Below are 27,745 nucleotides of genomic sequence, written 5' to 3'. Positions count from 1 at the left end.
GATAGAAGATAGTTAAGAACAATGTTGGGCCCTTGAAGAATGAATTGGGTGAAATTGTTATGGGTAACAGAGAAATGGCAGAAGAATTAAATAAGTACTTTAGATCTGTCTTCACTAGGGAAGACACAAGCAATCTCCCAGATGTATGGATGGGCCAAGGACATAGGGTAACAGAGGAAATGAAACAGACTGACAAGTCTTAGGAAGGAAACGGTGATGAGTAAACTGATGGGACTGAAGAGTGATAAATCCCCAGGTCCAGATGGTCTGTATCCTAGGGTACTAAAGGAGGTGGCTCTGGAAATTGCGGATGCATTGATAATCATTTTCCAATGTTCCTTAGATTCAGGATCAGTTCCTGAGGATTGGAGAATGGCTAATGTTATCCCACTTTTTAAGAAAGGAGGGAGGGAGAAAACAGAGAACTATCGTCCTGTCAGCCTGACATCGGTGGTGGGGAAGATGCTAGAGTCCATTATTAAAGATGAAATAGTGGCATATCTAGATAGCAGTGATAGGATTGGGCCGAGCCAGCATGGATTTACCAAGGGAAAATCATGCTTGACTAATCTATTGGAGTTTTTCGAGGATGTAACCAGGAAGTTAGACAAGGGAGATCCAGTGGATGTAGTGTATCTCGATTTTCAGAAGGCATTTGATAAGGTCCCACATAGGAGATTGGTGGGTAAAATCAGAGCTCATGGCATTGGGGAGAAGATATTGACATGGATAGAAAACTGGTTGGCAGATAGAAAGCAAAGGGTAACGGTGAATGGGTGTTTCTCGGAATGGCAGGTGGTGACTAGTGGGGTGCCACAGGGCTTGGTATTGGGACCACAGCTGTTTATGATTTACATCAATGATTTAGATGAAGGCATTGAGAATAACATCAGCAAGTTTGCTGATGATACTAAGCTGGGTGGCAGTGTGACATGTGATGAGGATGTTAGGAGAATTCAGGGTGACTTGGATAGGCTGGGTGAGTGGGCAGATACTTGGCAGATGACGTTTAATGTGAATAAGTGTGAGGTTATCCACTTTGGGAGTAAGAACAGGAAGGCAGATTATTATCTGAATGGTGTAGAGTTAGATAAGGGAGAAATACAAAGAGATCTAGGAGTACTTGTTCATCAGTCACTGAAGGTGAATGAGCAAGTGCAGCAGGCAGTGAAGAAGGCTAATGGAATGTTGGCCTTTATTACAAAGGGAATTGAATACAAGAGCAAGGATATTTTTTTGCATTTGTACAGGGCCCTGGTGAGACCACACCTGGAGTATTGTGTACAGTTTTGGTCTCCAGGGTTAAGGAAGGACATCCTGGCTATAGAGGAAGTGCAGCGTAGATTCACAAGGTTAATTCCTGGGATGTCCGGATTGTCTTACGCAGAGAGGTTAGAGAGACTGGGCTTGTACACGCTGGAATTAAGGAGATTGAGAGGGGATCTGCTTGCAACATATAAGATTATTAAGGGATTGGACAAGATAGAGGCAGGAAATATGTTCCAGATGCTGGGAGAGTCCAGTACCAGAGGGCATGGTTTGAGAATAAGGGGTAGGTCATTTAGGACAGAGTTAAGGAAAAACTTCTCCCAGAGAGTTGTGGGGGTCTGGAATGCACTGCCTCAGAAGGCAGTGGAGGCCAATTCTCTGGATGCTTTCAAGAAGGAGCTAGATAGGTATCTTATGAATAGGGGAATCCAGGGAGATGGGGACAAGGCAGGAACCGGGTATTGATAGTAGATGATCAGCCATGATCTCAGAATGGCGGTGCAGGCTCGAAGGGCCGAATGGTCTACTTCTGCACCTATTGTCTATTATCTTTTATAAATGGGTTGATCTAATTCTGTATGCTGCAGTTTTGGAAGGGATCTGTTGTTGTGGAAAAGGTGCAGAAAATAGTTACTTGAATGTTACTAGGTATGATCGACTGAAGGAGAAAGCCTGGAGAAAATGGTATTGTTCTCTCTTGAGCAAGGTCAAGGAGATGTGATTGAGACCCAGACAGAGAAAATGATTTCAGTGACAGAAACATCGGGCACCTGGGGATATAGATTTGTCGATCTGATAAAAGTACCAAAGAGTTTTGAGAATGTATTGCCTAACTGGTAACATAGATTTCAGAAAGAAATTGTGTCAGGCATTGATTGAAATGAGAAAAATATCCAGATTTACAGTGCAGTGTGAAAGGCTGTATTCTTGAGGAGAACTGGCATTGTTTTAAAGAGTTGATTCCTTCTGTGCTAGTAACTATGCTAAGATGGTAACTATGCTATTCAAAGGTTGAATAGGTTAGGACTTTATTCCCCGGAGCGTAGGAGAACGAGGGGTGATTTGATAGAAGTGTATAAAATTATGATGGGTATAGATAGAGTGAATGCAAGCAGGCTTTTTTCTACTGAGGCCAGGGGAGAAAAAAACAGAGGTCATGGGTTAAGGGTGGACAGGGAAAAGTTTAAAGGGAACATGGGGGGGTGCTTCTTCATGCAGAGAGTGGTGGGAGTGTGGAATGAGCTGCCAGATGAAATAGTGAATGTGGGTTCACTTTTGATATTTAAGAAAAACTTGGATAGGTATATGGATGAGAGGGGTTTGGAGGGATATGGCCCAGGTGCAGGTCAGTGGGATTAGGCAGAAAAATAGTTCGGCACAGCCAAAAGGCCTGTTTCTGTGCTATAATGTTCTATGGTTCTATTTTTTTTCATAAGAAAAGGAATCATATGTGCCTCTAAATTGTGTGTTTTTGTCTGATTCCCATCAACCCAATTTGGTAACTAAAATGCAAATATTGCAAATATTTGAGAATCATAAACAAATTACACATTTCTGGTAAATTGGTTTGAAGCTAGTAATAGGCATGTCAGAGATTACTCGACCTTTTCAGCAAAACAAGCCTTCCATGAAAGGAAATCACATTTAACGGTAATTAATGTCATTTCAAAGCTAGAAACTGAAATGTGGTGTCCAATTTAGATTTCATCTGATTACAAGCAAAGAAATAAACCAAATAGGAAAGAAAACATAAGGTGGTAGAAAATATTAAAGATGTGTGCTTATATACTTGATCACTACCAAGGTAAACAGAAAAATGTGTATCATTGACTACCATGTCAGCAGAAAGTCACAGACAACGTGATCTTATTAATTACATGGTTTCAGAGTTTAAAACATGTAATTATCAAAACCTATCATGAAATAGGCAGTCATTGGTAAATCCAAACAACACATCTCCTATTTTTTTTACAAGAGTCTTGTGGAACTTTGTGAGATAGTAGTAGTTACGGTTTAATACATGGTTACTATATTCCTTGACAATTGTTTTGCTCATCTTTTTGATTCAAATTCATGTCATCATGACAATAGTAAAACAAGAACAGAATGAGAAATACTTCTGAAATTTCAGCTTACAAGCCTCAAAGCTATAATCCTCTTGTACACATCTTGACAATTTGTCATATCTCTTTGTACTGATGCAGATGAGATAATATAAATGAAATGTAATGGGGCTTTTGAAAAGACCTTGATTTAAAAAGCATATTATTTTCACCAGCTATATGATGCAAAGAACTGCTCAAATAATTTGTACAATAAGCGCATGACAATATAGCAGCAAGAATACAAAGTGTAAAAATGTATTCTCATTGGCAGGATTAATGCTGAATTTGTTGTGTGTTCTAATATAGTGGGATCTTGGTATACTGGACACAGGAAATTAACATGCAGGTAAACAATCAATTTAGAAGGAAATGGTTTGCTGTTGCGATGTCAGGAAATTGGAGTTCAAAATACCTTGCATTATTTGTTTACTGTACCCCATGTTTGAGCTCTTTCTCAACATGAATGGCACAAAGGAAAAGGGTCTTCCTAGTCATTTTCAATTGCTTACAACTACTCCCACACCATAACTGGAATCATTATAAACGAACTTTAGTGTAAGATTGACATAATAAAGCACCAGATTCAGAAGATTGTGCACCTTCTACTGTTTTTTTTCTCTCTTCAGAAATTGAAATAGCAACTAAATCCATTGTGAAGTCTTGCAGAATGCTGGCCATTGACCAGGAAAGATTGAAGTTCAGCTTTTCTAGCCTTGACAATGGACAGTTAATATCAATTAGGGACCCATAGTAATGTAGTGGTTAGGACAACACTATTACAACTCTGAGTGTCATAAGTGTTACGTTTTTCGACTTCAAAGCATTAAACTAATTCAAAGGAAGACACAGGAATTGGGGAATGAAGGTCTAACTTTGTGTTTACTTTAAGCGAGGCACGCACGTATCATGTGGTAGATATGTGGTATGCAATTCACATAGTTGTATGTACAACTTGTAATGAATTATTAAAATCAGAGTTTAATTCCGGTGCTGACTATACGGAGTTTGTACATTCTCCCCATGACTATGTCGGTTTCCTCCAAGTCCAAAATATACCAGGTCATTGTAAATTGCCCTGTGATTACGCTAGTGTTAAATTAGGTAGGTTACTGAATGGGGAGGGCTCGATGGGCTATAAAGGCCAGCAAACTGTCTTAAAAGGGTTAAAATGATGAGTCTACAATGATGCACAAATCAGCACACACAAAATGCTGAGCAATGCAGGCAGCATCTATGGAAGTGAATAAACTGGCAATATTTTGGGCTGAGGCCCTTAATTAGGACTGATGCTCCCTGCACCAATGTTTCATTTACTCATACAACAATCTTTTGGCCTCAACTTCCAAAAGAACAGAGTATTGCTCCAATGCAAAGAGTAGGTGTTGGATTCTTTGTTGTGCCCGGTGGTGTCTGTTCCTTTACAGATATGCATGGTTCAACCAAAACATTCCTATGTCTCAGCCATAATTTGGGCTTCTTGCTGGAGCCTTCTGGGTCAAATCAATCCATATCAAGTTCAACACCTGCTCCAAGATTTTCAGTAATGAGTTCACAACTTGTCAATAGCAGGTTCTTTCATCAAAATTACATTTTAATGGAAGGAATTAAATAAACACAATATCCATCTAACAGATAAGCAAAACCAGAATTTTTATCATTCATTTAACATCTATAAATGTATTACATTTGATATCCTCTGGTATTATTGGGCAGGATAAAATTTCAAAATTGTCATGAACCACATACTCTGCTCAGATTCTATACAAGATAACTGTTTGAGAAGTTCCATACTTTCTGGTAAAATATGGTGACAACACACACAACCAGTATCTGGCTATTTCATCGTAATTATGCGATGTATCAGTGTGCAAATTGACATCTGTTCAAAAGCACTTTGGTTCAGTATTCCATTGGCTGAAAAATATTTGAGAATTCTGAAGTTCTGTAAAGACAGTTTTTAATTGGAAGCTCTCTTCTTGTGGGTAAGAATAAACACACCACCACAAAGATGTGTGTCTATACTGATAGAAAATAACATTGCTATCATCTGTCCTATGCTAGGAATACAAAACAATTAACAGCTATATTCAAAGGAGAGCAAAAGAGTTCTTTACATACATTTATTATGGTGTCCCCTGTTCATTTTTATTCCATAATTAATGCCAGTAATAAAAAAAACCTGACAATTTATCTCATTATGTTAGACATATGGCAATGCATAAACTCAGCTGTATATATTACATTGAAGTAGTGTATGTACACTTCAGATGTACCTCATATGTTGTATGAAATTTGGTGAACCTCTCAAGTGCTATACATGTCCTCGTGCATTTGGGAAGCTTGCAACAGGTCTAACAAACACTACAGAAGTTACTGGTATTGCTGCAATACCTAAGACCTCTCATTTCAACAATGTATGGCCTCCAAACTGATTCTTCTATTATTATGATCTTGTAGTGGTGTGCTACACACAGCGCTAAACGACACGGAGTCGGTAAACTGCAATTAAAGATGATTTTATTCAAATTTCACAGCCTTGCTTTAAAGCCTCCCTCATCCCGCCCTCCCCGGGCGTGGATGCTGTAAGGGACACGTACTCACAAACCCTCGCAGGCTTTTTCCCTTTGTTGGTGAAGCAGACCTGGCGCCCTCTTGGGACTGGCCTTTGTGCCGACGTGCTGGCTATTTGTGAGCCGGTTCGAGTGCGCTAGGAAGTGGGTCACCACAATCTAATATAATAGATTTAGTAAATCTTCAATTTACTAAATACACGGTCCTGTAAGGTACATTGTAAGCTATTTTAAACCAGAACATCTATGAATCCTTGAACAGTATCAGTGAATTATAATAATCAGCTATTTTCCTCTCTGAATTAATGAGCAACACAAGCAGTTAATCCTGCTTATAAGTAACTAGATAGCTTAATTTAGATATATATTTTTCCCAAATGATTAATAGCTTGATCTTTAAAAAATCTACTCAAATATATTAATGCTGGAATTTAATTTTAAACAATGCTCTTCTGAGAATATAAACAAAGAAACACATTGAAAATTAGAACAGCTATTTGCCAAGAACTAAAAAGACTCTTGATATCTAATCTCAGGTCCCACCTATGCTTCTTTGTATTTAGGTTACACTAAGAACTCTACTCCAACCTCTGAGATCTCTGATCATCTCCCTAGGATGGCAGTTATATTGGAACATACAATAAACACTGTCAACCTGTGGTAGATGCAGAGGGCAACTTCAATGTTCCATTCTTAAACTTACAGCTTAGGCATTTTAATAATTTGGGCCACAAAACCAACTAAAACAATGAGAAAAAAGTAGCTTTCATTATCATGTAACGTGAAGCATAGCTACAACAGTTTTCCAGTATATATTTTTTATCACTAATTTTTATTGCAACACCATCAAATTACATTCAATACAACCAGTTGCCGATTACATTTTGACTGTTAACCCAGCCACCCACCTCTCTTACCCCCTACCAACCAACTGAATAGTCGTGCATACACAGACAGAGCATTCCTATTTTAACAGAAGATCTTCTAAGTTAGGTATCAAATTTGTCCACATTAAGATTGTGTTTGGTCAAGTCTTTCAGTATATTGATAATTACATTCAATTCAGTAAAAAATTAATTTAAGTTAAAAACTGAAACTTGGCATTATGCAAATATGTTATCAGTCAATGAAATGTTAAACACCACAGCAACTGCTGAGGAATTTTGTTTCAGCCTCAAATTTAAACTCATGATTTAAAGTCTGTGGTCAGTGCTGAAGTAAAAATAAGAAAGCAAACACTAAAGATCCAGCATTTTCTATTGGGTGAAAAAACTCCCCTTTTCTGAGGATGTCGACCATTAGCTCAAATATGATTGCAGATGCCCTGCAGCTTTAATATTATCATATCATCCAATCCCACCCCTGTATCCTTTTAAAATAACAAACATCAACATCATTAATTATAAATAAGAATTTCCTAAGTCTTAGTGAATTCTCCATTTTCTCGGTTCTGTTTCACAAAATTTTCATCTCTATCATGCACTCTACTCTTCCCATTCTAACAATCATGACAGAGCTTCTAAATATGATAAACCCACTCACTTAAACCATTTTCCCTTTGGGCTTAAAGACCATGCCTTGCTACATTACTCCTGATTTTCCAAAGTCTCGTTAAAATGTACCTCAAACCACCTTTCCCCAATATGCAACAACTGTAATCTCTTCTCAACATTAAGTCTGCATTCAACACTGCATACAAAATAAGAAAAATATACTGGAAATTACTTGAAATAGGATAACAGGCTGAACCAAATTTTTCTAACATTTTTTTCTGATCTTATTTTGCATCCACTAGTCACATTATATACACTTACTGGAAAGGCAAACTCAGGAAGTTTATTTTTAAACTGCAAACCAAATTCTTGTAGTTTTCACTCATGATTCACAATATTTTATTCCATTCCAACAGATAGGATTTTAAAATACCTAATGATTAAGGATAAGACTGAAAACAATTAAAAGGCCTTGAAAATCTTGTCAAAGTATTTAAAAACCGAATAGACAGACATTTTCTACATAAACTACTCCCTGGGTGGGTCAACTGCTTATCGCATAAACGGAATAAAACTCTTTACATATATGAAGTTTCTATTGTCATCCACGGTGGTATAATTACAACCATCTTTTGTCATATAGAGTGCCTATAAAAAGCATTCATACTCCTTGGGAGTTTTCATGTTTTATTGTTTTTCAACATTGAATCACAGCGGATTTAATTTGGCTATTTTGACACTGATCAATAGAAAAGACTCTTTCGTGTCAAAGTGAAAACACATTTTAACAAATCAGTCTAAATTTATTACAGTTGTGAAACACAAAATTGATTGCATTATTACCCCTTTCATGTCAAATATTTAGTAGATGTACCTTTAGCAGCAAATACAGTCTTCAGTCTGTGTGGATAGGTCTCCATCTGCTTTGCATGTCTGGACACTGCAATTTTTTTCCCATTCTTCTTTACAAAGCTGCTCAAGCTGTCAGATTGCATGGGGATCATGAGTAAGCAACCCTTTTCAAGTCCAGCAACAAATTCTCATTTGGATTGTGGTCTGGATTCTGACTTGGCCATTCCAGGACATTAACTTTGTTGTTTTAAGCCGCTCCTGTGTAGCTTTTGCGTTATACTTGGGTCATTATTTTGCTGGAAAGCAAATTTTCTCCTAAGTCCCAGCTCTCTTGCAGTCTGCATTAGATATTCCTCCTCCAGAATTTCTCTGTATTTTGCTTCATTCATTTTTCCCTCCACCTTCACAAGGCTTTCAGGGCCTGCTACAGTGAAGCATCTGCATAGCATGATGCAGCCACCACCAAGTGTGTTTTTGATGATGTGCGGAGTTTGGCTTATGCCAAACATAGCATTTAGTTTGATGACCAAAAAGCTCAATTTTGGTATCATCAGACCATAGAACCTTCTTCCAGCTGACTTCAGAGTCTCCCACATGCCTTCTGGCAAACTCTAGCCGAGATATCATTTGAGTTTTTATCAACGGTGGCTTTCACTTTGCCACTCTTCCATAAAGCTGCAACTGGTGAAGCACCAGGCAACATTTGATGTGCAGTATCTCCCATCTCAGCCACTGAAGCCTGTAACTCCTCCAGAGTTGGCATAGCTTTCTTGGTGGCCTCCCTTACTGGTCTCCTTCTTGCACAGTCACTCAGTTTTTGAGGACAGCCTGCTCTAGGTAGATTTACACTGCGCCATATTCTTTCTATTTCTTGATGACTGACTTAACTCTGCTCCAAGGGATATTCAGTGACTTTGAAATTTCCTGACTTGTGCTTTTCAATAATCTTTTTGCTGAGTTGCTTGCTCTTTTGTCTTCATGGTGTAGATTTTGCCAGGATACTGACTCACCAGGAGTTAGACCCTCCAGATAAAGGTCTATTTTTACTACAATCTTGACTGCACACAGGTCTCCAAAAACAGATCGCCATTTAACTAATCATGTGACTTCTAAAACCAATTGGCTACACCAGTGATGATTTGGTGTGTTATATTAAAGCAAATAAATACTTATGCAATCAATTATTTTATTTTATATTTGTAATTAATTTAGATCACTTTGTAGATCTGTTTTCACTACGACATGAGTCTTTTCTGTTGATCAGTGTCAAAAAAAGCCAAATTAAATCGACTGTGATTCAATATTGTTAAACAATAAACATGAAAACTTCCAAGCTATGGGAGCGGGGGTGGGGGGGAGGAGGGATAGTGAATACTTTTTATAGGCACTGTGTATTAATTAAAAATGACAGAGACGTACATCTGGCATGAATTAATCTCCATCAGGGAAGAGCAGAACATGCCTGAAAAATCAGATAGGCAGTATTTTGAAAAACAAAGGAGAATCTGCAGATGCTGGAACTCCAAGCAACACACACAAAATGCAGGAGTTTCTCCAGCATTTTATGTGTGATGTAGTATTTTTGACAAATTTCAAGAAAGGAAGTCAAGTCCTTCAAGTCATCACTTCAAGGATTGCCCCACTAGCTGTCAAAGAGAAAGTCATTACAGAGTGTTCCTTAATTAACTCTGTATTTCTAATTGGTTGATGGCAATGTGGATTCTGCCTGTCAAGAGGCACCCTGAGTGTGTTTGTCACATTTAATAAATCCTAGAGGGAAACAGCAAAGATGATACCTAATGCAAAACAAATAAAAGGGTAATTTGAAATCTGAAACAAAAGCAAACAGATGCTTCAAGAACCCAGCTAGTCTCATTGAAAAGAGAATTCCAGATAATATTTCAAGTTGAAGACACTTCATCACATGAATGATCTTCAATTAATGAAATTTACTGGTTTTTCATCTATAATTGCTGCTTGATGAACCTATCTTTTCTGACCTAACAAACACCTTCAACTCCATCAACCAATTAGAAATATAGAAAATCCTTTGAATATACCTACCCTCATAAATCCATGATCATTCTTTACTTACAATCTTAGTCAACAGACATAATCCAGGGCATCATGAAACTAGGTATTTAACAATGTTACCACTGTAATCTCCCTCACCTGGAAAGATACCCTAGCAAGGATGACAGTGGAACAACAATGGCAGGTATTTCTGGGAATAATACAAGGTGCAGGATCAGTTCATTCCAAAGAGGAAGAAAGATTCTAAGGGGAGTAAGGGGCGACTGTGGATGACAAGGGAAGTCAAGGACAGTATAAAAATAAAAGAGAAGTATAACATAGTAAAGATGAGCGGGAAGCCAGAGGAGTGGGAAACTTTTAAAGAGCAACAGGAGATAACTAAAAAGGCAATACAGGGAGAAAAGATGAGTTACGAAGGTAAACTAGCCAAGAATATAAAGGAGGATAGTAAAAACTGCTTTAGGTATGTGAAGAGGAAAACATTAGTTAAGACCAAAGTTGGGCCCTTGAAGACAGAAACGGGTGAATTTATTATGGAGAACAAGGAAATGGCAGATGAGTTGACAGGTGCTTTGGATCTGTCTTCACTAGGGAAGACACAAACAATCTCCCAGATGTAATCGTGGCCAGAGGACCTAGGGTAATGGAGGAACTGAAGGAAATTCACATTAGGCAAAAAATGGGTGTAGGGTAGACTGATGGGACTGAAGGCTGATAAATCCCCAGGGCCTGATGGTCTGCATCTCAGTATACTTAAGGAGGTGGCTCCAGAAATCGTGGAGGTATTGGTAATCATTTTCCAATGTTCTATAGATTCAGGATCAGTTCCTGTGGATTGAAGGGTAGCTAATGTTATCCTACTTTTTAAGAAAGGAGGGAGAGAGAAAACAGGGAAAACAGGGACCAGTTAGCCTGACATCAGTAGTGGGGAAGATGCTGGAGTCAGTCAATTATAAAAGATGAAATAGCGGCACATTTGGATAGCTGTAACAGAATCGGTCTGAGCATGGATTTACGAAGGGGAAATCAAGGTTAACTAATCTTCTGGAATTTTTTGAGGATGTAACTATGAAAATGGACAAGGGAGAGTCAGTGGATGAAGTGTACCTGAACTTTCAGAAAGCCTTTTGATAAGGTCCCACATAGGAGATTAGTGGGCAAAATTAGAGCACATGGTATTGGGGGTTGGGTACTGACATGGGTAAAAAATTGGTTGGCAGACAGGAAACAAAGAGTAGGGATTAACGGGTCCCTTTCAGAATGGCAGGCAGTGACTAGTGGGGTACCACAAGGCTCGGTGCTGGGATCGCAGCTATTTACAATATACACTAATGATTTAGATGAAGGGATTAAAAGTAAGATTAGCAAATTTGCAGATGACACAAACCTGGGTGGCAGTGTGAAATGTGAGGAGGATGCTATGAGAATGCAGGGTGACTTGGACAGGTTGGGTGAGTGGGCAGATGCATGGCAGATGCAGTTTAATGTGGATAACTGTGAGGTTATCCACTTCGGAGGCAAGAACAGGAAGGCACATTACTATCTGAATGGTGTCAAGTTAGGAAAAGGGAAAGTACAACAAGATCTAGGTGTCTTTGTTCATCAGTCACTGAAAGTAAGCATGCAGATACAGCAGGCCGTGAAGAAAGCTAATTCACGAATTGCTCCCCCAATTCTGTCATGAATGTCCAGTTCCTTATTACAAGGGTGTGACTACTATTTCTTGACATCTATAGGAAACATCAATCTCACCAAGCCCCTTAATAAGTTCAAAATGCATTTATTATCAAAGTACATATATGTCACCATGTACAGCCCTGAGATTCATTTTCATTTTCTTGTAGGTATACTCAATAAATCTGTAATAAAATAATAACTGTAACAGAATCAATGAAAGACCACTTGGGCATTCAATGAGTGTACAAAAGACAACAAACTGCAAATACAAAAAGAAAGAAATAATATTATAATAAATAAGCTATAAATATCGAGAACATGAGATAAAGAAAGTGAGTCCATAGGTTGTGGGAACATTTCAATATTGGGGCAAGAGAAAGTGAGTGAAGTTATCCCCTTTGATTCAAGAGACTGATTGGTTGTAAGTGTTCTTGAGCCTTGTGGTATTGAGTTCTGAGGCTCCTTTACCTTCTGATGGCAGTGGTGAGAAGAGAGCATGTCCTGGGTGGTGGGGGTCTCTGTTGATGGATGATACTTTCCTGCGATGTTTCATGCTCGATGGTGGGGAAGGCCTTATCCATGATGGACTGGGCCATATCCACTACCTTTTGTAGTAGTTTCTGTTGAAGGGCATTGGCAATCCAAACCGATTGGAGTCTGCAAGTAAGGAGATCAAGGATCCAATTGCACAAGGAGGTATTGAGGCCAAGGTATTGGAGTTTAATTATTAGCTTTGAGGGAATGATGGTATTAAATACTGAGCTGTAATCTAAATAAAGAGTACCCTGATGTATGCATCTTTGCTGTTAGTGTTCCAAGGTTGAGTGAAGAGCCACTGAGATGGCATTCTGCTGTGGCCTTGTTGCTCTAGTAGGCAAGTTGGAGCATATCCAAGTTGTTTCTCAGGCAGGAGTTGATATATTTCCTCACCAACCTCTCAAAACTTCACCACTGTGGATCTGAGTATTACTGAATGATAGTCATTGATACAGGTTACCATGTTCTTCTTTGGCACTGGTATAATTGAAGCTTGCTTGAAGCAGGTGGGTACCTCAGACTGCTGAAGTGAGAGGTTAAAAATGTAAATTTTAATGAAATCACCCATCATTCTTCTAAACAAGAGAATTCAGCCTTGGTCTGCTATATCTCCTCATGATACAAATGGCCCATCAAATAAATCAATGCAGCACTCTGTCTATCCAAGTAAATCCTTCTCTATCAAATACCATCTTGCCTACATGTGGTAGTCAGCTGATACTGCATAGGACTCCACAACCATCTCAGAACACACAAATAGAGCGGAAAACAGTCATTCTCAGCCTGCAAACTTCAGGAATGTCACATGAATACAAAATCCCGAAACTAGTATCAAACTCTGCCAATTTAACAGTAATGCTCCACCAGAAAACTCCTTAAAACTGCTCACATATCTAATGTCAGTTTAGACTTTAATAAGGCAACAAACACAGGAGCAGAATTAGGCCATTCGATTCATCATTTGATCACGCTGATTCATTTTCCATTTCAATATCATTCTTGTGGTTTTCTCTTCATAATCTTTTAACATCCCTACAAATCACGAGCCTAACAACCTCTGCTTTAAATACATTCAATGACTTGACCTCCACAGTCGAACATGGCAATGAATTCCACAGATTTGCCACCCTCTAACTTACAGAAATACCTCCTTGTCTAAGTTGTAAAGGGATGTCCTTCTATCCTGAGGCTATTCCTTTGGGCCCTAGACTTCCCCATGATTGGAAGCATCCAATGATCCATGTCCAATACTCAGTAGGTTTCAATGAGATGTCCCCTCATTCTTCTAAACTCCAGAGTACAGGCCCAGAGCCATTAAACACTTATTATACATTAACCCATTCATTCCAGGGATCATTCTCATAAACCTCCTCTGAACATTCTCCATTGCCTGCACATTCTTTCTTTGATAAGCGGACAAAATTGCACAATACTCCATGTGCGGTCTGGTCAAGTTGTTATAAATTCTTAGAATTACATTCTTTTATATTTTAACCCTCTGGAAATGAATGCTAACAGTATACTTGCCTTCTGCAGACTTCCTGATTCATCATCATTACTGCCCCTCCGCCTATCTTGGTATCATGCGTAAACTTGGCCACAAAGGCATCAATTCTGTCATTCATATCATTAACATATAATGTGAAAATTAGTGGACCCAACACTGACCCCTGTGGAATACCACTAGTCACTAGATGCCAACCAGAAAAGGCCCCCTTGATGCCCGTGCTTTGCCTTCTGCCTGTCAATAATCTGTCCATGCTAGCATCTTTCCTGCAATGCCATAGGCTCTTATCCTGTTTAGCTGCCTCATGTGCAGCACGTTGTCAAATACCTTCTGAAAATCCCAATATAGTACACTGACTCTCCTTCATCAGACCTGCCCTTTATTTCCTCAAATAATTTCAACAGCTTTATCAGGCAAGATCTCTCCAAAACCTCATGGACTCTTAACGTTTTGTCAAGCACTGAAGTCAGGCTAACTGGCTTGTAGTTTCCTGTCTTTTGCCTCCCTCCCTTCCTTAAAAAGTGGAGACACCTTTATAATTCTCCAGTCCTCTGGAACCATTCTAGAATCTAGTGATTCTTGAATGATCATTACTAATGTCTTCACTATCTCTTCAGATACCCTTTTCAAAACTCCGGTGTGTAGTCCATCTGGGCCATGTAACTTACCTACCCTCATACCTCTCAGATTCTCCTTAGTAATGGTGTCTACACACAATTGCGCACCCTAACATTCTCAAATTTCTAACGTGCTTCTGGTGCTTGTTATTGATTTAGCGATATAGCATGGAGCAGCCCTTCTGGACCTTCAAGTCACACTGCTCAGAAACCCCACAAACCCGATAAATCCTAATCTAATCATGGGACTATTTACAACAACCATTTAACTTACCTGGTATGTCACTGGGGCTTGGGAGAAATTAGAACAGTGCACGGACTCCATGGGGAGGACGTGAACAAACTTCTTACAGAATAGTGCCGAAACACCCCAAGCTGTAATAGCATTGCACTAAACACTACACTACCATGTGTCCACAATGAATACTATTGCAAAATATGAATTCAGTTCATCTGCCATTTTTTGTCCCCCACTACTACCTCCCCAGCATCATTTTCCAGTAGTGCGATGTCCATTCTTGTCTCTCATTTACTCGTTATATATCTGAACAATAACTTTTGGTATCTCCCTTTATATTATTGGCTAGCTTACCTTTATATTTCATAGGGTTATAGAACACCACAACACAGAAACAGATGCTTCAGCCCATCTAGTCTGTGCCAAACTATTAACCTGCTTAGTCCCATTGAGCTGCACCAGTACCATTCCCCTCCCATCCATGTACCTATCCAAATTTCTCATACATGTTGAAATAAAACCTGCATCTACCATGTGCACTGGCACAGATACAAGAAAATCTGCAGATACTGGAAATCTAAGCAACAGACATAAAGTGCTGGAAGAACTCATCAAACCAGGCAGCATCTATAGAAAAGAGTAAATAGCAACGTTTCAGGCCAAGACCCTTCCTCAGGCCTTGCACACTCTCACCACCCTCATGCTCCCATTAAATATTTCATCTGTCACCCTTAACCCATGACCTTTAATTCTAGTCTCACCCAACTCAGTGGAAACATGCTGTTTGCACTTACCCCTTCTGATTTTGTATACCTCTTGAAACTCCCACCATTCTTCTATGCTCTATGGAATTAAGTCCTAACCTATTCAACCTTTCCCTATAACGCAGGTCAAGTTTTGGCAACATTTGTTGAAATTTTGTTGAACTCTTTCAATCTTATTGACATCTTTACCGTAGGTACGTGACCAAGACTGCACACAATACTCTAAATTAGGACTCACCAACGTCTTGTACAACTTCAGCATAACATGCCAAAGTCTGTACACAATTCTTTGATTTACAAAGGCCAATCTGCCACAGGCATTCTTTGGGATCCTATGTACCTGTAATGGCACTTCCAAGAAATTATGGATCTGTTCTACTGCACTCTTCAGTATCCTATTGCTCACTGTGTTAAGTCCTACCCTGGTTTGTCCTCTCAAAGTGCAGTACCTCACACTTGTCTGTATTAGATCTTACCATCCATTTTTCAGCCCATTTTTCCACCTGGTTTGGATTCCACTGCAAGCTTTGATAGCCTTCCTCGTCATACCCCCCCCCCCCCCATTTTGGTATCATACACAAATTTGCTGATCCAGTTTACCACAAAATCATCCAGATCATTGATATGGATGACAAACAACAACAGACTCAGCACCAATCCCCAAGGCATACCACTAGTTACAAGGCTCCAGTAAGAGAGACAACCATCTACAACCACTCTCCTACAAAGCCAATGTCCAATCCAATTTATTATCTCATTTTGAATGCCAAGCGTCTGACCTCCTTGACTAACCTTTTATGCGGGACCTTCTCAAAGGCCTTGCTAAAGCCCATGTAGACAACATCCACTGCCTTTCCTTCATTACCTTTCCTTTTAACATCCTCAAAAAACTCTCTAAGATTGGTTAGATTTGACCTACCATGCACAAAGCCATATTGACTATCTCTAATCAGTATGTGTCGATCCAAATACTTGTACATCTGGTCTCTTTGAATACTGTTCAATAATTTACCCATTGCTGATGTTAGGCTCACCAGCCTATAATACCTTGGCTTATTCTTACATTTATTTTAAACACTGGAACATCATCAGCTATCTTCCAATCCTTTCACACCTGACCCATGGATAAGGATGTTTTAAATAATCTCTGCTAGGGCCCTTTATGGTCCAAGGGAACTTCTTGTCGGGTCTTGGGGAGTTATTCATCTTAATTTGCTTCAAGATAGCGAACACCTCTTCCTCTGTAATCTGTGTATGATCCATGGCCTCATGCTGCTTTGCCTCACTTCTTGACTAATCTTCCTTCAACCATGACACTTGTGATACACACAATGTCATAACTGCCAATCTCTATCTGTGTGGGGTATTTCAGAAATAATGGAAGAGCATAATAGATTTCACAATTCACAAGTCTGGGTCAGGGCTTTGCTGGCTGAAGCCAGAGGAATTTGTTTAAATAGGTATCCCAATCATATAGTTCAGTTACATTGTTCTAAACTCTGCCATTGCTCAGAAATTTGCTGCTTGACCCTGGAATAAAGTGTCTGTAAGATCAATCCACTAGAGTCAGAAATTGCAACTCAAGGAAATGTGTAAGTGGAGGGGATGGAGGAAGGACAGCAGCAAGTTTGTGTTCCGGGCCCCACTATGGAAAATCCGGCCACAAAGAGAAATTTAATGAGATTTACTTAAAGACTGATTCTACTCTTGTCTAATTTGATCTTCAACGTACATCATTCTAGAGTAACATTTCTCGTTTAGAAAACAAGATAGAGTTTGCATTACTCATCAAATAAGGAAAATAATCAGTTGGGATTCACAACATACCTGCCAGCAAATATACCCATAATTGCTTACATCTCATGGAGGCCGTATTGCTGACTTCCTCCAAGCAAATCACCAGTTGTAAGATTTCCATGCTTTACGGTATTCAACAAAGAAGTCTGAACTTCTGCCCATCTCCCAGCTCTCAGAGTGATAAAGCTATCTCCTGAATATACACCAACATAACATAACTCTTGCAGTAAACCTATTATAATTAAAGGGTAAACTACCTGCCGGAGAAATTTTTAATTTGATTTAAATAAGTTTTAATTTTTTTGGAGAAGTGTGTTTTATCCTTTACAAATAAGGGAATTAAATTAATGTTCATGAATACCTAAGGTATTTAGAAAAAAATCAATTTAAATAGCAGATTTTACAGTGTCTTCATTAGGAGTTTGAAGTCATTTGGTATGTCACCAAACACTCTTAACAAATGTACCATGCAGTACGTGCTGACTGGTTGCATCATTGCCCAGTATGGCAATCTAATGCACAAGATTGAAACAGACTGCAGAGGATTGTAGACTGAGCCAGCTCCAGTATGACACAACCCTCCCCACCAAAGACATTTTAAAAGACGGTGCCTCAAGAAGGCAGTATAAATCATTAAGTATCCTCACCATACAGGACGCACCCTTTTCTCATTACAACTATCAAGGAGGAAGTACAGGAGTCTGAAGATACACATTCAACATTTTAGGAATAGCTTCTTCCCTGCTATCAGATTTCCGAATGGTCCATGAACTCATGAATACTACCTTACTACTCCTCTTTTACACTGTTTATTTTTTAATTGTAACTTACAGTAATTTTTAAAATGTCTTGCACTGTATTGCTTCAATAAAACACAAAGTTCACAAAGTATGTCAGTGAGAATAAACCTGATTCTCATGAGCAGGTGCTTCACTATTGTTGACATCAGTGCAGCCAGATACTTGCACTGTACTTTGTTCACCTTTACCCGACACAAACTTCTACTCAAGATTTATCAGCTGAAATTAACACTTAATGTTCTAGTACCTTTGTAATATATATGCAACATGGCTTTCCTCCAACTCCTGCTCACCATGTTGGTGGGCTATAAAGTACCCTGCAGCATAATAGCTGTATTATTCCTTCTTTAACCAAATGGATTCTCCTCATTACCACCTTAGGGAAAATCTAACTCTCCAGTATTGAAATATTAGCTTTTAATCTTGCAACTTACTTTTACCTTTTCTTTCTAGTTTTAACATCTGGCCAACTACAAAAAAGCTTATTCATGTAACTTTCCTGTTTCACTTAATCCCACATTATAACATTTCATCAATTATTTGTGTTTGCATCTCATGAAATATATTCATCACATTATATTTTAAACCTGCAGCTATTTGCCTTAGTTTGTTTTGTAGCTTTGTATATTCAGCGATGATATTCTAGCTTGACACAGGTCCATATTGTGCATATTGTAAAGTCAGTTTTAGTTCATACCTTACAACATTAGTTCAATGTACTGTCAATGTGGTATAAATACCAGTAAACTTTCCTAAAGGACACAATCCCAGTTCCATTGATGTACAATCCATCTCTCTAGTGGTGGTGGGTGGTCATGGTGGGGGTGCATTCCCAAAAAAATTATCAATATCATGTTGACAAGAAATACTTATTTACTTTCAGTTTAGTTTTTTCACATAAATTTGCTGACTGTTTTTTTATTGAATAACTCAGATCTTTTGGTAATGATTTCTGAATTTCCCAAAGCTAAATTTCTGTTACCCCATACTGCAACACTGGGGTCACCTATATAAGGAACTACTCACCATATTTGATTATCAAATAAGACTTCTCTGAATAACAGTAAAAATGAGAGTTCTTGAAAATAAAGATACAATATCATTGAAGGAATGAACTTCACGTGACCTACGAGTGAGTTCCCTGATAGAACATGTAAAAAGCCACTATTTTTTGGGCAATCTTAGTCTGTATTTGACATGTCTGAACAAGGAGGCACTTTTGCATTCAGTAGACTATCTGGGCACCATGTCATCTAATTCCAAACTTAATAGTTGTAAAAAGGTGTGCGGAAAAAAAGATAGTTGCACAAAATGGAATGCAGACTATGTTCAAGCTTGCAGAGCCTTAATACCTGACAAGAGCTCATGTTGTGCAAATTTTGACAGTAAAGAATGTTTAAATTAAAAGCTTTCAATTGAAACAATTCTACCATTTAACATGGTTAATGGTAAACAGCAGTAGTTTGAATGCCTTTGACATGCAGTAGTTTATTTCATTTCAGGGTCAGGTTGAGATCAGGCTAAGTTTTAAGTTCAGCAGGATGTGTGCATAGTTTTTACTTAAGTGCAACACTTAACTAAAATATTATTTTATCAATTAGTAAGTAGCAATGCTGCTTGAATTTATGAGTTTTATGTATATTTTTAAAGATACTTTCAAGTCAATTTGAAAGATAGGGTCACTTGGTTAAACTGGAATATACAGAATGTAATTAATTTTCTAGAATATTTTATATTCTTATTTGCATGGCAACACACACTCCAGAACTAATAAAAATATCTTCTTTTACAGAATTATCTCTTTGGAGACAAGAGTTCCTTTCAGCATTCTTTAAGTCAACATGAATTCATTCAGCTGGACTTTGTGTCTGTTGTTAATTAGTTTCATGCCTACAGGAGGCAAGAGGGAACAACGTCAAGCCAGAAACAACATTGCAGTACATTCTGTTGTTCATAACCGCTACAGACGTTCACCTAATAGCAGCAACAAATGTTCCTACACTTTCTTGGTCCCAGATCAAAGGATAACTGGTCCAATCTGTGTCAGTTCAAAGGGGCCAGAAAGAAATTATAATGGAATAACTAGAATGGATGTGGAGGACTTAAAGGACATTATGTCCAAACAGAAACGGCAAATTGAAAACCTTCAACTCTTAGTGGAGGTGGATGGCGGCGTTGTAAATGAGGTAAAATTGCTACGAAAGGAGAGTCGGAATATGAATTCACGTGTAACACAGCTTTATATGCAGCTCCTCCATGAGATTATTCGCAAAAGGGACAACTCACTGGAAATTTCACAGCTGGAGAACAAAGTTCTTAATTCCACAGCTGAAATTCTGCAAATGGCCACCAAGTATAGACAACTGGAACAAAAGTATGCAGTACTGTCTACTCTTGTTAACAATCAGTCTGTAGTCATAACTAAATTGGAACAGGAATGCATTCGTAGCCTTACTCCAAGAGAATATGAACCACCACCCCTTGTACAAGTTGTACCACAGTCCATACCACGTAGCAGGCATTACCAAAGCAATTTGTTTGGTAGTAATGAAATACAAAGAGATCAAAATCCTGCATTTACACGAGAACGGGGGCTTCGCTCCAGAGCACCCTTGCATGAACCTTCTCCTACAACTGCCAGTTCTTTGGAATCATCAGTTACTGAAGAGCCCGATGGTAGGTTTATATAATTTTTTAAATGGTAGATAATTTTACAGCTGTGTACTAAAAATCTATTTAATTCACAATATCCAGAGCAGAGATTACAAACATTGCATACCACACTATTGGCTTTACTTAATACAAATTAATTTCCAACTCCTTCACTTACTTCATGCCATTAAGACCTCTTTGCTTTTCAAACTGATCCACACAATTAATTAAAAACAACTGCAATGCTTTTCATGATGACCTCATTTAGAAAATAAGATTATTTCTTATTGAAGCTGAAATGTCTTTAATTATCACTTAAATGTGAAAATATATGACAATATAATTTTTGAAGGCCGGGGGATCTGATTTTTAATAAACCCAGATAATCCCTCAGCATTAAGGGCAGATGTTACTGTTAATAGTTAATCTTAAATACCGATGATAAATAAACAGGTAAAAAGAAAGAAACCCTTGAAAATGGATAAATAATTCATCTGGTGTGTACCAGGTAAGTTTATATTTAGGGTAATAGGGCCATATATATCTACTTTACATTTGTGCTTTCTTACAGACATCTTCATCAGTAAAGTTTAAGTAGTTTATGCTCAACTCAGTGCATATTTTGATAACTAAGAAAGTGATTTCAAAAACCTATTCTTTTATTTTACTATCTCCCTTGGTTTTCCACTTTGGCAAACAGAAGTTTAAGATCAAAGCAGCCAGAAAGCAGCAAATGCTTTAATGAAAAGGATGAAAAGCTATAAGCAGAAATGTAATATTGATCACTGTACAGATAATAGCGCCTGAGTCACTATGGGTTTTTGGGTAGACCTCTAGCTCAAGAGTATTATCCTACACAGTCACTCAAAAGGAACGAGTGGGACAGCTGTTCAACCAATCAGATTGAAAACTCTTTAATGAAGCAGAGTCTAAATTAGACTGTATAAATGCCTCAAATTATATTACATAAAGTTTAAAAAATGTGGGAACAAGAGAAGAAATTCAGGAAAACATGAAGGTAATTTCTAAAATTTCCAAAACTAGTTAACAAGGATTGAAACTCCACACTTAAAATTAAATTCACAATACCAGAAAGGTATGCTCCCTTGCACATAGCCTTTGTTGCTGTGCAACTGGAATAAAGACAGACAAGATAAAGTTTATGAAATGTGGAAGATTTTCTTTGTTGTACTGTATTTTAATATACCCTTCAATTAATAAAATTAAAAATATGTGAGTTTTCAATTTTCATTTTAAATATTCATAGTAAGCATATTCCAAAAAAATATTTTAAGTGCTGTTTAGTTTTAAGGCCATGTAAAAATTTCCTACTCAGAGCAATGGTTGGTCCAAACAGCTATAAAAAAAAAGTTAGAGAGAATGTTGCTAGCAGGTAACCAGGAAGAAAAGATAGCAATTTCATGCTGTCATCTAGGAAACTGGACTTCAGTGCTGTTAAAAATACCTGTATTAAAATATTAATTCATATAGTCAATGTAGCTATCATATTGTGCATCTTTGAAACATAAAACTATATTCTTTTTATTATACAGTTGTCGCCATTGGCATGTACAAGTTAGTCTTGTGTCGATTTAAGGATACAGTTGGGCAATGACATAGGACCAACTCACATAGGTCAGTTTAAATTGAAATTACTATAGGTTTAATTACACAGATAGTTTTTCTTCAGCAATTAAAAGTTAATCTTTTTTGACAGTTAGTATTTACTTATTTCTAAAGATAGCTATTTTGCATGAGGGTAAAAATGGTGGCCGAAACAGTAAAATTGCCAGACCAATTCATATTCTCATTTATGACAGAATACAGAAAACTATTATTCATTGTACATTTTTTCCCACAAATGTGTTATTTCCAGTTTTATACAAGGAATGATGAGGTAACAGGGCAGCCAGCAGTTACAGAAGCCGTCAGTGCATTCTTCCAAAGTAAATCAATGTGATAGGCATATTCTAAAACATAACAGTGAAAAATACAAATGAGAAATTTGCCACCAAGCAAATACTAGCACCAAGGTTACTTTCCATAACTGGCCCAGTTGATTTCCCCTGGACCTTCTTAATAAATTCAGTCAATGTGTGAATGTGGGGAGATTGAAATCATTAATTTCTGCAACCGCAAGTGAAAGAACTGCATCTTCAAATACTTTTCTAAAGAATTTAGAAATTACATCCACATTTTGTGAATTATTTCACTGCCAAATATTACAACATTTATTTTCTTTATATTTTTTAGTATTTCAAAGAAAGTATTAGGTGTGTTTGCATAAGCCAAGTGCTTCAATAAATTTGCACTGGTTTAAAATGCCAAATGCTGCAGTCTCCAAGACTGGAAGAAGAAAAGTTTGATTTGAAAATTAGTTGTATTGTAAACAATGAGTTGACTTTAAGAAATTAATTTTGTTCTACTGCATGGTCAAACAATTTGGTTATCAAACAACAGGGGAAAAAAAAGGCTGTAATAATTTTCCATCTATCTCAAGTCACACACTGAGTGTTCGAGGACTAGAATTGTTGAATTAATTTTATTACAAAGAATTCATTCAGCAATAACAGGCCAACTAGCCTTGCATCAGTAATAAATATCAAATGACTATAAATTGTTGTTTGGAAAGGCACAATTAATTAAGGACTTTCAGTAAAAATTAATTCATGGAAGATCACACTTGATCGAAATTTATTTTAGAAAAGAGGCAATAAAGATCAATAAGGGTGATGTGTTTGATGTAATCGTCATAACCCTGGCAAGACTTTTGACATAGTTTCGCACAGACGTTTGCTCATTTGATCCATTCCACAAGGATCAGTGCTAGACTTGTGTCTGTTGCAGTCCACAGTATCAGTGATTAAAACTTAAATATAGGAAACTGCATTGAAAAATTTGCAAATGCTAAAAATGTCTAGTTGACAAGGGGTAAAAAAGTTGTTCATGCAGTGAAGTATCAAATAAATGGTCAAATGAGGAGAAAAAAGGAATGAGATGATTATCCTCCTGGGTGTGGCAGGAGTTCCAACAAAACTACCAATACTAAGTCACTTCCACAGAAGTCTCAGATGTAAGTGGACCACAAAGTCCAGAATTTAGCCAGTGACAGCTACCGTGCATGTATCACTAAGATTCTTCATGTACTCTTACAAGTAGGGTGCAGGAGAAAATACTAGTTTTACTAGAATTCTTCTGGATTAGGTTGGGGGAATTCTTCTCTCAAATCCTATATAGGTTCAAACCCCCAATAGGATGAAATATTCCATTCATTTCAATTAGATTTTCAATTATTAGTGATTGGTAAATACTTACTGTGCATTACATTTCCTACATTTGTCATAGCCGGGGGAAGCAGTAGGGTTAAGCTCCCAACTACCTATTAAATGCTCCCATTGTCACACATCTCAAATAGCCTCTGACAATCAAGTTCAGCTTCTGGCCTTTATGTGAGGCTTAGCTACTAAGCCCACCAGAACCACCAGGAGAAGGGGTAAAACCAGGTTACTGGTGCCTTAAAACAAGTTGCATTGGGCAGATGGGGCTTTTCAGCCATGGTTGGCAGCTCATAAAAGAGAAGGAAAACTCTTGATTTCAGACCTCTGCTGCCTTTCGGCTGTACCCACTCATGGGGTAGGAAAAATCCAGACCAGAAGTACTTAAGGCAATCCTATATTGAATTTTTTGCTGACTGGTAACTCCTGCAATGGCACTGGTGGCAAACTGCATCAGTCTCTGCAATTCCTGTGGATTCATCAGCTGCGTGGAGAGGGGAACCTGCTGCATGGGCAACAGCTTGGTCTCTATATCGTACTGCCTTGGTTTGAGTAGTCTTGCATATCACGTAGACAGCTAGGACACAATATCCATGTTTGACAATGTGCTTTAAAAATATTTTGTTTAGCACATTATTTTATTGTTTACACTAACTGTAAAAGCTTTTATGCATTAGAAACATTCAAACTCGTTTAAATCATTTCACAACCTTGATAAATACCAAAACTTGAATCAAAATCTGTCACTGCATTCTGGGGAAAGGAACTCAACAGTACAAAGAATATACAAAGCAATTGGCCTGAAGTGATTAGCAAAACGGCCCTTGTTTCAAACGTCATAGAACACAATGGGTAAAACTACCTCTTTCTGTGGCCACTTTTGGAAAGGTCAGTACTTACTCTCCATTTCTCCTTGCCCTTAAAAAGGTGGTGGTGAGCCACCCTTTGAAACTGCTACAAACTTTCTGGTAAATACATTCTCACATTGATATTGGGTAGGACAGCCCAGCAATGAAAAACAATATATTTCCAACTCAGGATGGATTTTCTGGGGCTCCTTGAAGAGTTGAAACTCATATGGCAGCAGAACTCTCAGTGGATTTGATTAAATCTTTTTGTTTCAGCCTGATACACCTAAAAAGCACAACTGCTTCCAAGGTCAGTACAGTCAACAAAGATGTCTTAATGCATTTAAATGAACTATTGCTGCGTAAAACTTACGAAACAATGCTGATTGTGGACAGACTCCTCATCAGAAACATGGTTGCAGTTCAGGGACACAAGTGCGTTTAAGGAAACGGGATGTTAAACTCCCAATACCGACTATCTTGCTGGCAAACGTGTAGTCTCTGATGAATAAAATCAGTGATCTTGGATCTAGGGTGCTGAATCAGATGGGCATTAGGACCATGTGTGTCCTTTGTTTCACGGAATCCTAGATAACCCCTTCCGTACCGGATGCAGCAATTCAGATCAACAGTTTTACTACACACCATCAGGATGGATGTATAGAGTCACTCAAAAGCAGAGGTGGAGGAGTGTGCCTCATGATCAACTCTTCTTGGTGCACAAATCTATCAGTTCATGTCCCAATTCTGCTCACCAGACCTGGAATATCTAGCAGTTAAATGTCATCATTTTTACCTACTGCGGGAGATTTCCATGATCATTTTGGTAGCAGTATACATTCCACCTCAGGCCAATGTCAGTCAGGCTTTAGACGATCTGAGCAATGGGATCAACATGCACAAAACAGTGCACCCTAACTGTTGTGGAAAAAAAAATCTCAGGAGCAACAGACAGAATAGGTCAGGCCGACTCAGAATTGTTTCAGACTAAAGGGTTTTATGGCATGATATCATGGTGAACCCAAACTCCTAAAGCAGAGCTCCGCAGCTGTGCTCAACAAAAGATTACACTCATATTTATAGTCAAAATATACGTGACAAAAAGCACTTCCTCACACAAACAGAATAGAGAAGTTTCACAACATGTTCTAGGCGATTACCCGAAACACCAATCAGCTTAAAAGTTACTCTGCTTGCCGTGTTAGGGCAGACTACGGAACAATGATTCCAAAGAAAAACAAGTTCCCAGCAAGCAAGCATGGGAGTCATTTACTTATAGCTAGGTACGGCTAGTTAGTTGGCAATTCACCAAGAACAGACAGTACTGCTGTCGTGGCAGAAATGGCTCCCTAATCAGTAATAATGCTTTAAATTTTCTTCCACACTAACACCTTCACTACCATTTTGGGGAATTTTAACCAGGTCAGTCTGAAAAAAATCACTAAGCAACTATCATCAACAGATCACTTGCAATACCAGAAGAAACATCACACTGGACCACTGTAACACCACCACCAAGAATGCCTACCATGCATCCTCACTTCGGGAAGTCTAATCACCTGGCTGTACTTCTACTCCCTGAGTATATGCAGAGACTGAATACTGCAGTACTAGTAGTGAGGACCAAGAAGGTATGGACAAAGGAAGCACAGGAGTGCCTACATGACTGCTTTGAATCAAGTGGATTGAACTGCATTCAGGGATTCACCTTCGAATCTGGATGTGTATGCTGCAGTTGTTACTGACTTCATTAAAAGCTGTGTGAATTGAGTGTGTGCCTACAAAGAGACATTCCCAAACCAAAAGCTATGGAGGTACGTCATATGCTGAAGGCTAGACCTGCGGCATTGAAGTCAAGTGATCCAGGTCTGTACCAGAAAACCAGGTATGATTTGCAGAGGGCTACTTCAAGGGTGAAGAGACAATTTCGAATGAGGTTGGAGGTGACATCAGATGTACGACAACTCTGGCAGGGTTTGCAAGACGTTACTTCCTACAAAGCAAAACCTAATAGCATGAATATCAGTGAAGCTTCACTATCAGATGAACTCAACACCTTCTATTCCCGCTTTGAAAGAGAGTATAACTACAGCTCTGAAAATCCCTGCTGCACCTGATGACCCTGTGATCTCTGTCTCAGAGGCCTCTCTTTAAAGAGGGTGAATCCTCGCAAGGCAGAAGGTCCCAATGGAGTACCTGGTAAGGCTCTGAAAATCTGTGCCAACCAGCTAGCAGAAGTATTCAAGGACAGTTTCAATCTATCACCATTACAGGTGGAAGTTCCCACTTGCTTCAAAAAGGCAACAATTATACCAGTACCTAAGAAGAATAATGTGAGCTGCCTTAATGACTATCGCTCGATAGCAGTCACATCTACAGTGATTGAATGCTTTCAGAGGTTGGTCGTGACTAGACTGCACTCCTGCCTCAGCAAGGACCTGGACCCATTGCAATTTGCCTATTATCACAATAGGTCAATGGCAGGTGCAATCATGGCCTTAGACTACCTGGACAATACAAACACCTATGTCAGGATGCTATTCATTGACTAGCTCAGCATTTAATACCATCATTCCAACAATCCTGATTGAGAAGTTACAGAACCTGGGTCTCTGTACCCACCCCCCCCCCCCCCCCGCAGTTTCTTCTATATTATGTATTGCATTGCACTGCTGCTGATAAGTTAACAAATTTCTCGACACATGCTGGT

At 38.5% G+C, this 27,745-nt stretch overlaps 2 protein-coding genes across 8 annotated transcripts in view; one reads left to right on the top strand and one right to left on the bottom strand.

Moving 5' to 3' along the window:
* ralgps2 (Ral GEF with PH domain and SH3 binding motif 2) overlaps positions 1-27,745 on the bottom strand; it is a 542,667-nt gene that overhangs the window by 181,119 nt on the left and 333,803 nt on the right. The gene's annotated exons all lie outside the window — the stretch shown is intronic.
* The window catches only part of LOC132402184 (angiopoietin-related protein 1-like), a 119,742-nt gene that overhangs the window by 11,082 nt on the left and 80,915 nt on the right, over positions 1-27,745 (top strand). Inside the window, exon 2 of the mRNA XM_059984876.1 lies at positions 20,053-20,936. Within this exon, the coding sequence (XP_059840859.1) occupies positions 20,102-20,936 (835 nt within the window). The 5' untranslated portion in view covers positions 20,053-20,101. The remainder of the gene's footprint in view (positions 1-20,052; positions 20,937-27,745) is intronic.

This window comes from Hypanus sabinus, chromosome 11 (genome assembly GCF_030144855.1).
Source record: "Hypanus sabinus isolate sHypSab1 chromosome 11, sHypSab1.hap1, whole genome shotgun sequence".
In the NCBI taxonomy this organism is placed as follows: domain Eukaryota; kingdom Metazoa; phylum Chordata; class Chondrichthyes; order Myliobatiformes; family Dasyatidae; genus Hypanus; species Hypanus sabinus.
The sequence above is the reverse complement of the archived record's forward strand: the minus strand, read 5'-3'. Positions and strand labels throughout refer to the sequence as shown.